General features: G+C 29.7%; 1 protein-coding gene across 2 annotated transcripts; it reads right to left on the bottom strand.

Moving 5' to 3' along the window:
* Nucleotides 1–383: 383 nt before the first annotated feature.
* Nucleotides 384–11,698, bottom strand: LOC110889504. 2 transcript variants are annotated; one of them, XM_035979578.1, is made up of 6 exons: nt 11,558–11,698; nt 11,279–11,458; nt 11,114–11,188; nt 894–1,019; nt 718–807; nt 384–582 (listed from the first exon to the last, which is right to left on the bottom strand). In XM_035979578.1, exons 1-6 carry the CDS (start codon nt 11,673–11,675, stop codon nt 506–508), a joined length of 666 nt encoding a protein of 221 aa, XP_035835471.1. In that variant the 5' UTR covers nt 11,676–11,698; the 3' UTR covers nt 384–505. The 2 variants fall into 2 exon arrangements, with proteins under 2 accessions (XP_035835471.1, XP_021992732.1); XM_022137040.2 differs by lacking the exons at nt 384–582; nt 718–807; nt 894–1,019 and adding exons at nt 10,368–10,573; nt 10,708–10,797; nt 10,890–11,015.
* Nucleotides 11,699–12,954: the final 1,256 nt, after the last annotated feature.

Here is a 12,954-nt window from a genome sequence, read left to right as displayed (position 1 = left end):
ATCCAGAAGAACAATCTCTCAAACTACTGAGATTGTTCGTACAAACCCTAGAAGGTAACAACAACAAGAGAGAGAGAATTGAAACTGATGAACTAAATGATTGAAGAGAGAGACAAGGTATTTATACTCCAATCTTCCAAACAAGTCCAGAACTATCAACAGCTTACACGATCAGCCCTCCAATTTACAATCAGACCCTTAGATATTTCTGTAACAACAAACAGGCTTAAACAACACATAAGTCCAATAACAACCTTCATAAGCCCAATAACAAACTAGTAACAACCCAACTAACAATATAAACCAACGAATGAAAATAAGCCCAATATCATTATGTAACAATAGAAACACATAACACATATTTTAACATAAACATACCAAGATTTCTACATGGTAAGGATTTTATTTCTATACACTAACAATAATATATAGATATCTGTATAACATAAACCAAAACATCAACAAGACCTCTGTAACAAAACAATCAGCCACCCAAATATGTTTCCTAGTTCCACAGAGCCATGGCTATAGACATCACTATCATTCCAACCCAAGGAAAGCCTCCAGGAAAAAATCTGATACCTGCAAAACAAAAAGTCAAAGTCAACAAATATTGATTTGACTTTTATATAATATATAGTTTACAGTTCATATCAAATCTTTTTAAGGTTGAAGAACCAGCCAAACATTGACTGGTTCATGAGCCTTGTGTCTCACCTTCATTGCTATCACCAGATGGAGAACCATTTGGGGATGACGCGTCTAACAAGCGTACTCCAAGCCTGCTGCAATCGCTTCCAATAGCACCTGTTTCAATATTCAAACTTTTATTCAAAGATCTAATATGTTAGGAATTATATATAATGGTCAAGAATCGACGGTTTTGATCGTACAACTGCTGAAGCATGGAAAGTGGGAGATGTTCATGAGATTGGTGTATCCAGGCTTGCAGTCACATGTATGCTTATATGTATTATTCTTGTTGCATGTACCTTCTCCACAGTATGTCCAGTAACAAGCTGAATTAAACCATAAACATGTACTAATGTTAATAAAAGGGAAAATCAGGAATACAGACATTTTGACCCACTTTTTTGCTAAAATAGATATTGACTTTTAGCCCACAAAAAAAAAGCAATCAATCAGAAAGGCTCAAACTATCCACACACTCTATCTGCCTATTTAGACACCCTTTGCCTCGTATATGCCTCGTATAGGCCTATACGAGGCGTATAGGGTTACATCAAATTCAGTGTCTGACTCATATCAGTTCTGGTTTGACTGCTCCTATATGCCTCGTATAGGCTTATACGGGGCGTATAGGACCCCTCGTATAGGTCTCATATATGACCCATGCCCCATATATGCCACGTATAGGCCTATATGGGGCGTATATCAGGGTTTTTTTTTAACAAACATTATATACAATATTAATCATTTTAGCAAACTTTTTATACAAAAACAAGTTTTCTATTTTAATGTGAGTTTTTTATTTTTAATTAATATTAGAGTTATCATAATTAATATGAGTTTTTTATAATTAATATTAGAGTTATTATAATTAATATGAGTTTTTTTATAATTAATATTAGTGTTATTGATATTAATATGAGTTTTTTATAATTAATATTAGTGTTATTATAATTAATATGAGTTTTTCATAATTAATATTAGTGTTATTGATATTAATATGAGTTTTTTTATAATTAATATGAGTGTTATTATAATTAATATAAGTTTTTCATAACTAATATTAGTGTTATTGATATTAATATGAGTTTTTTATATCTAATATGAGTGTTATTATAATTAATATAAGTTTTTCATAATTAATATTAGTGTTATTGATATTAATATTAGTTTTTTATAATTAATATTAGTGTTGTGGATATTAAAAAGAGAAAACAAAAAAAAAATTAAAAATACATGCCACGTATAGGGCTAGACTAGGCGTATAGTGGGGTCCAAAAGACCATTATAGCCCTGTTTTGCCCCCAGTCTAGGCCTAACTCGGGGGTAAAATAGTAATTTGCATTATATACATACACCTCATACAGGCTTGTACTAGGCATATAAGAGAGGCAAAAAAAATACCAATTTACCCCCAGTCTAGGCCTAACTCAGGGGTAAAATGGTCTTTTTCGTCTAGACGCCCGATATAGGCCTATACGAGGCATATACGAGGCATATAAGACAAAATATGACATAATCAGAGATTCTCTTGGAAATTGAAAAAGGTTATACGTGACGTATAGACCTATACGAGGCGTATACGAGGGTGTGTAAATAGGGAGTAGGGTGTGTGAATATGTAGACCCATCAGAAAACGCCACATGAGTTAAGTCGGCTGCTTGAATTTAGCCGGAACAAAAAACCTTAAAAAAGTACTAAAAGGTCCACAAACAACCAATAAAATCAATACATGTATAAAGCGCCGGCTAAATTTAGCCGGCGGATCTTCAAAGGGCTAAACTTTAGCCGTTGGCTAGAATTTAACAATAAAAGAGTGGTATATTGTGCTGAATTCAAGAAAGTTAATGAGTAAACGAATTACGATCAAAGAGAGAAATATTATTAGGGATCGGAGGACTCGGGGGAGGAGCTGGCATGCACGAGTAGTCGAGGGTACCTAAGAAAACAACAGATTAAGGTCAGTTATAAGGTCAAAATGGCTAGTTAATTGTAGTTAACACTTCATATGATCAATCTTACAGTTAGGGATGACACATGGTAGGAATTCATGAAAATCATCATCATCATCACCATCATGATCATCATCATCTTTGTCGGATCGAGTTTGGCGCCATCCGGGATCACACTTGCAGGCAAAACCAATGGTTTAGTAACATCAGCTGAGCAGTTTCCTCTTCCACAGTTGACTTCATCACAAATATTATCTGTTCAATCACATGGACACATATATGTGTCACACATGTATAATAATTATTAGTATGGTTAAATCAAACATATATACTACAAAAAGGGATGATTTAATTACCAGAGAAAGGAGAGTAGGTGAATGGCATGTTGGTGTCTGATTTAGCCATGGAAGACAAGAACACAAGAACAATTAGCATGGTATAGATGGGAGCAAGTGAAGATATGGAGAGAGCCATTGTGTTCACCTACAATGAGAACTAGTAGGGACTTGTATGTTTTTTATATTTCCTTAACTCAACTACCACATAACTAACTAATACTTTAACAATATATTTTCTATTGATGATATAAAAATTGCAAAAACTTAGAAGAAGTTGGTGGCAGAGCCGGCTCAACTATTTTGGTGGCCTAAAGCGAATTAAAAACTTGAGTCCTCTTTTCTAAAAAAACACTATTTGAGAAAAAAACCCCCTTTACCCAGGCTTGGGACCAGCAAAATAATCTTAAAGGTTTATCATTTGCGAAGTTATTTTTTTTTGTATTTTTATATACTAGTAGGGTGCCCGCGCGATGCGGCGGGGGCGACACTTTGCATTGCAAAACTCGTTTCTGGTAGTTTTCTTATTCGTATAATATTTATGATAACATTATTGTGGTGGATATATGTCATAAGTTTACACATATGTAAAAGTTTTGTTCTTTTATAAAAAATAATAACCAAAAGACAAAAAATATTGTTTTTTTTGTATAAAAATTAATAATCAAAAGACAAAAAATAAAAGATAAGTTGTTACAATTGTAAAGTTTGTTTATTTTATTGGTTAAATTATAAATATAATTTTATTCTTTAAAGTTCATAACTTTTTATAAATATCCACATAGTACTCATCCAATAAACTTTAAGTTTAAAATTTTCGTTTTTATAAAAATAAAAAATAGTATTTGACTCGTAAGTACGTTTTAGAGCTTTAACTTAAATTGTTAAATTTCGGGTTTTTACAAATATAAAAAATTTATATTTTTATAAGATTTCATAAAGTGTTTTTATAAAAAATAGGATGATAAGAGTTTATATCTTTATTAACTTTATATCATACTAAGTTCAAATTTTTAGTTCCTAACAAATCTTATCTATATGAGTCTACTTTTAACTAATAATTCCTAAAAATATGCAACACAATCTACTACTATGTATCTAGTCAAGTTGGTAAATAATTATTTTAGAACTGACTAATATTATCTATAACAATATAGTTGAACTTATAATTCCTAAAAGTTTGGAACCCAGTTTAGAATTTATCTAGTAAAGATTGTAAATTTCTGGAGTATTTTATTTATATTACTTGTTATAAAAATGTTTATAAAATAATTATTTTTTTATTAACTTTATATCATAGTGAGTTCAGTTTTTTAGTTTAGCTTTAAAGTTTATTACTTTATTACTTTTTAATTAAAAAATGCAAATTATTAGATTAATATCCAAGAATAACTGCAATAATTATTTTTTTTATTAGTTGACTTATAATTCCTAAAATTTTGGGACATAGTTTACTATTTATCTACTAAATATCGTAAATTAGTATTAAATAATTCCTAAAATTTTGGGATATAGTTTACTATCTATCTACTAATCCGTAAATTAGTATTAAATAATTCCTAAAATTTTGGAACATAGTTTATCTTCTATCTACTAAATATCAAAGTTTTGTTTTGTTATAAAAATTAATAATAAATAAAGTATAGAAAAACTGTTTTAAACATGTAAAGGTTCGTTTGTTAATAAAAAATACTAAACAAATGATAAAAAATAAAAAATAAGTTGCTATCGTTATAAAGTAAGTTTATTTTGTTGGTGAAATGATAAAGTTTATAATTTTATTGTTTAAAGTCCATAACTTTTTTAAATATCCACATCATACTCATCCAATAAACTTTAATTTTAAAATTTTCGTTTTTGAAAAAGTAAAAAGTAAAAAATAGTAGGTGACTTGTAGGTACGTTTTAAACACCTTTAACTAATGTTAAATTTCATTTTTATAAATATTTAAAAAATCATATTTTTATAAAACAGTTTTTATAAAAAAATAGGATGTAAAAGTTTATATCTTTATTAACTTTATCTTTTTATTTAAGAAATACAAATTATTCAAAAAATCTATAATATTATATAATTATTGTTTCATATCTCGTGTCGTCCAACAGTTTTTTTTTATAAGGCACTAGTGGATATATACGAAATCCTCGTGAAACATGACTGTTAAATTGAATAAGTTCAGTGTGCTTTGTAAATACAATCTTGAATTTACTCCAAACCAAGAGGTAGTTTTCATGTTTTGGCCATTCTTGGTAATCGAATTTATCTCTTTGGAAATGATCAAGTACGAACATGTAAATTATATAATACGAACATGATTAAGTACTAAAGTATATTAGTTCAATCGAGATGTAAATTATAAGTGCAATAAATAACACAAAACATAAACTTCAAATATAAAATAAACTTTATTATTCATGGGATAGTCTATATCAAACAAAAACAACTGAAAATGAAAAAAACATAAAAACACTTGATATATTTCATCTAAAATCTCTACTTTTTTGTTCCGTTTTTCTTGTTTGTGCTCGAATCAACAGTATCATCTAATTCATCTTCTTTCTCATCGTCCTCAGAATCATCTAAATTTATAACCTCGACCCATTTCCATTCAGAGAGTCTCTTAGATCTTTTCTTTTGATTCTCATACTTCCGATCCTTAAAAAACAAAAATTTAATAAAAAAGTTAAAAAATGATTAAATAAATTTAAAAAAAGAACAAATATTGAATAAAAAAATTTAAAAAAGATTAAATAAATTTTAAAATTACCTCTTCACTAAATTGACGTTGAAGCTTAGACTTGTATGGACTGAACATTGCACCATAAGAAATTATTTCAACACTATTATCACCATCATCCTACAATAAAACACCAAATAATAACATAACGAACTTGTTAATATGAAAGATTATAAGCGAAAATATTACTTAAAAACTAACAAAAGCTTGTTCGACAACTGGGGTGTTTAAATTGGTGTGTTGAATATGAAAAATCAAATAAGTTAGTATTCACATAAAAGTAAATAAAAGAAAACAATTATTCATTATTGCGATATAACAAAACTTATCATAGAACCGACCTTAGATTTTTCAATATCGCATGCTTGTTTTTTCGCATCAAGTGAATTCAGAACTGCCTCCATATTTTAAATGTGTTTAGCAATAGAAATGTAGAATTGTGAGTGTTTGCTATGTATTTATAGTAGTCCATTAGGGTTTAGTTTTAGATTGGTCATCCATTTATTTAGGAAGTTTGTTGTGAGTTTTAAGTTTTTAAAATAAGATGCACATATCCTGTTTAGTTTGTTGTGGCATGTTTAATAGGAAGTTTGTTGTGAGTTTTATCTATACTTACTATATTAAACATGCCACAACAAACTGACTCTGTACAAGTAAAATTAGGGAATATTTTAGTTTATTAATGCCGTTCAAAATAAGTTACTTGGGTAAAAAACAAATGTTAATGTACGGTAGCTAGGTAATGGTCAAAGCTGGCTTGGGTAAAAAACAAATGTTGGCTTTAATCAATTGTACATTTACGCATCGGCTATTTGTACTTTATGAACGCCCGGCGAAACTAAAAAAGACAACTATCAAAAGGTTTAAAAAAATGTGCCGATCGTCATGGTACCTTCGGATTTTTTTAAAACATTACGGGTTGTAAGATATCGCAGGAATACATTAAAGAATTAAAGGGGGGTGTAACTAATTACCCATAATTATGTTAAATGTCAAGGATTTAAATGTAATAGATTGAGGGACTAAAAAATAATTATGGTTTAAAAGACCACTTTACCCTGATTCTAGGGGTTTATTTATAAATAATGGGGAAAGAAGTTCTTCACTTTTAGGAATCCTTCCCTCATGTATTATAATATAGTATAGATTTTTATATGCATAAAGATAAGTTCACCCCAACCCAAATATCATATATATTTTTTTAAGTTGGAGGCCTAAAGCCCAAGCCTCAAAATACTTGGGCTTGGGCCGACCCTGATTGGTGGAGCCGGTTGAATCGGTGTCACTCGAGTTTCGGATACATATATACACATAATGGCAAAATTTGAATACTATATAACACATGTACATTTGTAATTTTTATTACAGTTTATCATTTTCTTTTTATTTTATTTAAACTGATAGACAATGTAAATGTTTTAGAAATATATAGCCAGGCAAATTTATTTTGTTACATATCAAATTAACATTAGATTTTGCAATCTAGATTACATAAATCCATATTTTATTAACCAACAAATAAAAATTAATAGAAGCATAATCCATAAAAGTCATATGTTTACATGTCATATTGTATTCTCATTTGACTTGTTCATTGCCTAAAGTTCAATACTATATGACTAAATCAATGTCTTATATATTAATTTGGTATATTATATTAGGTTAGAAACTCGTGTAACTGAGATGCAACATCAATATTTCTAACGAAACCGTACGATAAGGATGTGGAGTGGCAAATCGTTGATATCTTCAAACAACATTTGTAGGGGAGAAATGAATACTTTATTAGGGTTAGCAATTAGCAAAGATTGAATTAGCCTAATGTATAGTGGCGAAGTTTGATCAAAAGTTGCGGGTGGGTTGTGTGTGTGTGTGTGGGGGGGGGGGGGGTGTTGGGACCAAATTTTTTTTTTTCCCATCGCTATGTTTCGGTCAAACAATAATAACTCTAAATAAAACTACATAATCTTCGTGTATTCAAATGAGGCGCTCTTACTCATAAAAAATGCTATATATTGTTTAACAAAAATAAAGGCCAAATATTTGTAATGATGCGAGATAATGTTAAGTACCTGCACGAAGAATTACAACTCAGCCTAACGATCTTTAAGATAAATGGTAAGTACCTTTAAGATAAAAAAAATAACCCTCAACTTTGATTTATATATAATTATATAAAGTAGTAACAAACTTTACTTAAAGTTTAGCCCGTTCATATTTTTTTTAACTTAATATGAAAATATGTAAAAATATTTTTGACAATAAGCTTGGTATGGGCAGGGAATTTTAGGCAAAATAAATGGCGGGAACAAACCTATATAATTTTAAAATTTTCGCACGAAAAAACGGAAATATTACACTTCTAACAGAATGTTTCCCTTAAAAGCTACGCCACATGTGGATGGCATATGGGTCATTTTTTTTTGTTAAAAATGACGACAATTACGCTGAGGCTAAACGTGCAACTCACTCACAAATGTTTAAAATAAGTTTGCAAATTTTCATTCCACTATGATCAAACCACAAGAGCCATTATGCAAACAACTCATGTAATAGAGTACGAGTTTGGTTTGTTTTGTTTATGAGCCCTACGTCTAAAGTTCTAGCTCTAGCTTACTCATTTGGTGTTTATTATTTGTTTTTATTGTTTTATCTATACTATATAATAAAAGAAATCATTTTAAGGACACTTGTCATCGTATTAGGCTATATCTTATGGATAATTATTATTTATTTTAATCTCTTCTAATTAATTATAAATAATTCTCCTAATAAATATTATTTAGTTTAATCTCTTATGGATAGTTATTATTTAATTTAATGTATTCTAATAATAATTATAGATAACTCTTCTACTAAATATTATTTAGTTTAATCACTCCTACTTAACTATAAATAATTATTATTTAGTTTTAATTTAATGTATATTTCTCTCTATAATATTATTTATTTCATCTTCTATATCATATTATCTTCATTGTTTATATTACCTAACATGTTATATAACAGCTACAATTTTTAGTTTCCTTTTACCCCAACTATTCAATTATATATTTTTTTTGCTATCGTATATTAACTAAATAAAAAAATTAATATTAAATCTTATTCTATTTTAAATGTCGAATAAAATACTTCTATTTTTCTAATAAAATATTATCCTTAAATTTAAATTGTTAATTTAAGAGATTTTTAAATAGCCAAATTATTTATCACCAAAACCAAACTTTAATATATTATTTATTTTTATTTCTATTATTATAAAAATATTATATTTATTTTATTACATAAACAAATTGTATATAACTTTCAATATTACTTTATATATAAAATTAGATTTATTATTGGTTTTTTTAAATATATTTTATATTTTATCACTCAAATAACTGCTTATTTGCTTATTGAATAACATGTTTGACCACTGTATCTTCTTTTCATTAATCATCTTCGTAATCACCATATCTATGGCGTACCGAGTATATCCATTAGTTTTTTTAAATATAATATTCTTATTATTTGGTATATAAAATAATATTTATTTAACCCGTGTAATACATGAGGGTTTTTTAAGATATAACTTTTTTTATTATTTGGTAATTAAACAATGTTACATTTATTCAACCAATGTAATACATATGGTTTTAAAGATACAACTTTTTTTTTATTTGGTATATAAAATTAAATTTATTCAACCCATACAATACATATGGTTTTTATAGATATAAGTTTTTGTTATTTAATATATAAAATTACATTTATTCAAACCATGCAATAAAGGAGATTTTTAAAGATATATAGTTTTATTATTTAGTATATAAAATTCATTTATTCAACTCGTGTAATACACGCGGTTATAACCTAGTTTATTATATGCACATGTACTTTTATGTTGATTTATAATTAATTTTTTTATATAACACAATATATATTATTAAGTTCTTTTTATCATAGATATATAGTAATACTTGTTTTTATTGTAATATATATGTGTGTTTTATTAAATAAAAATTATTGTATTTATATTAATAATAGGCTCGCGAGCCTTTTCAAACTCTGGCATGGCTTCTTTATTAAACCGAGTTTCAATTTAAGCTCAATCTCGAGTTTGAACTTGTTTAAGCTTGAATCAGTTCGATATTACAACATGTTATACTCGAGTAGCTTGCAAGAGGCTGAATTCTCTTTTTTTAGAAGCTCGTTGTATAATATGTAAAAATTGCCTAATTATGAGTATATAATGTTGCAATAGTTGCGTTTTTTATATGCATAACCATAAGTGATATCACACATATATAGCGTAATTGTTCCCCCACTTTGTATGCTTCACACGGAAAATCAACTTCCTAAACCAACCTCTATACACGATATATATATGTATTCTTCCCGTGGAGACGGGGTAGATAAGATCACATATTGATCTTACAGAAAATTTACTAAAAAAATTTCAACGAGGTGGTGTAGAGTGGTAAGTTGTTAATTCCTGTTTAGGATAGGTCTCATGTTCTAAACTTGCTTCAACTGGTTTCCTACCATAACCACTTGAAGGCCACCTGCCAAACGCAAGCTGTAATTTACTTGATCGCGTTGGTTAGTAGTGTGAGTTTATCGGTAAGATTCATGGTTAAAAAGGAAAAAAAAGAAGAAACATTACCAATATTTCTACATGGAAAAGATTTTATTTTTTATATACAAACAATAATAGATAGATAGATACATGTAAATATACAAACCAAAAACATCATTAAGGCCTCTTAAACAAAACAATTTACAATCCAAATATGTTTCCTAGTTCCACAGAGCCATGGCTATAGACATCACTATCATTCCAACCCAATGAAAGCCGCCAGGAAAAAATCTGATACCTGCAAAACCAAAAGTCAAAGTCAACAAATATTGATTTGACTTTATATAACATATAGTTTACAGTTCATATAAAATCTTTTTAAGGTTGAAGAATCAGTCAAACATTGACTGGTTCATGAGCCTGCTGTCTCACCTTGATTGCTATCACCAGATGGAGAACCATTAGGGGATGACGCGTCTAACAATCGTACTCCAAGCCTGCTGCAATCGCTTCCAATAGCACCTGTTTCAATATTCAAACTTTTATTCAAAAATCAAATTTGTTAGGATGTATATTTATATGTAATGGTCAAGAATCGACGGTTTTAATCGTACAACTGCTGAAGCATGGAAAGTGGGAGATGTTCATGAGATTGGTGTATCCAGGCTTGCAGTCACAGGTATGCTTATATGTATTATTCTTGTTGCATGTACCTTCTCCACAGTATGTCCAGTAACAAGCTGAAACAAGCCATAAATATGTATAAAAATTAATAAAAACACCCTAAAAATCGGACTATGTGCTGAAATTCAAGAAAAGTAATGAGTAAACAAATTACGATCAAAGAGAGAGATATTATTAGGGATAGGAGGGCTCGGCGGAGGAGCTGGCATGCACGAGTAGTCAAGTGTACCTAAGAAAACCGCAGATCGATTAGGGTCACTTCTAAAGTCAAAATGGCTAGTTAATTGTAGTTAACACTTCTTCATATGATCAATCTTACAGTTAGGGATGACACATGGTAGGAATTCATGAAAATCATCATCACCATCATGATCATCGTCATCTTTGTCTGATCGAGTTTGGCGCCATCCAGGATCACACTTGCAGGCAAAACCAAATGGTTTAGTAACATCAGCTGAGCAGTTTCCTCTTCCACAGTTGACTTCATCACAAATATTATCTGTTCAATCACATGGACACATATATATGTCACACATATATAATAATTATTAGTATGGTTAAATCTGATATATGTACTACAAAAGGGTTGATTGATTACCAGAGAAAGGAGAGATGGTGAATGTCGCATGAACGTCTGATTTAGCCATGGAAGACAGGAACACAAGAACAATTAGCATGGTGAAGATGGGAGCAAGTGAAGATATGGAGAGAGCCATTGTATATATTCAACTGCAATTGAAGGAGGATTTGTCTGGACTAATTGTGACTTTGTATGCTTTATATATAGATTTCCAAAACTCAACCACCACATAACTAATTAATACTTTAACTTAATAATAGGAAAAACTGTAAAAACTTAAGAGGAGTTTAGTGGAGTCTGGTGTACATACATACACATATGGTGTACATCCATTTGTAATTCTGATTACAGTTTATAATTTTGTATATATTCATAGTCACCTAATTCGCGGTTCGCTCCGGTTCGGGTACGCGGTTCGGGTTCGTGATTCGCTAGTTGGGATGAATTCGGTTCGGAGGGGGTAGGTTCATTTCGGTACGACCCGGTACGATTCGGTTCGGTGTACCATTCCGTCTAGTTCGGTATACACATTTCTTAATGAAATAAGAAAAAAAAAGTAAACAATTAAAAAACGTTTTAAGTTAAAGTTGATAAAAATTAAAAGTATTGAGGTCTAAGGATGAAATATGTAACTTAATAAAAAAAGCTTTAAGTTAAAAATTATAATAACACAAACATAAAGGATGAAATATGTAAATAAAAGAGGTTTAGGTTAAAATAGATTGAAGAAACGCAGTCGTCATATTATGTACAGCCTCCATCTCCATCCTCTCCTCCATTTTCACTAGGGTTCATCATCACATCACAGGTAAGGTTTAATTTTTTCATCTTCGTCACCATTCTTGTGCATAAAACTTTAATTTCACATCTTTGAAATTCGCTGAATTGAGAAAGGAAATTCGCTGAATTGATGAACCTGATGCGCTGAATTGAAGAATAAGATACGCGAATTGACATCGAATTATACGCATACGAATTCCGTATGGTACGAAACGTACCAAAACGAAATTCGCATCTTTTTGAGCGAATTATGTGACTACTATATAATACATATATATATAGAGAGAGAGAGAGTGTAAATACAATAGAGATTATCGTGCGATGCGTACGCGAATAGAAGATTGCGCCGCGTAATGTGCGTGATTGTGTATATAACGTGCGTAAATCCGAAACACTTGAATACTCCGGAACTTGGGTAGGTCGGAACTAAAGTGAATCGGAACTTATGTGAAATTATGCAATAACGTGCGTGATTATGTATATAGCATGCGGATTTCGGAACTATATGGTGAAATCCGGAATACAATATGCGGAACTTGAGTATTTCGGAACTCAAGTAATTAGGAACTTATGTGAAATTATGCAATAACATGCGTGATTATGTATATAGCGTGCGGAATTCGAAACTATATTAT

Source organism: Helianthus annuus, chromosome 11 (assembly GCF_002127325.2).
Source record: "Helianthus annuus cultivar XRQ/B chromosome 11, HanXRQr2.0-SUNRISE, whole genome shotgun sequence".
Taxonomy (NCBI): Eukaryota; Viridiplantae; Streptophyta; class Magnoliopsida; order Asterales; family Asteraceae; genus Helianthus; species Helianthus annuus.
This window is presented reverse-complemented; position numbering and strand designations above follow the sequence as displayed.

Bases quoted from the DNA above. Each gene is read 5' to 3' on its own strand.
- LOC110889504 (XM_035979578.1), bottom strand. From the start codon at position 11,675: ATGGCTCTCTCCATATCTTCACTTGCTCCCATCTTCACCATGCTAATT. The intron at 11,459-11,557 runs GTAATCAATCAA...GTGATTGAACAG, and splicing joins CACCATCTCTCCTTTCTCTG to ATAATATTTGTGATGAAGTC. The intron at 11,189-11,278 runs GTAAGATTGATC...CGGTTTTCTTAG, and splicing joins ACCATGTGTCATCCCTAACT to GTACACTTGACTACTCGTGC.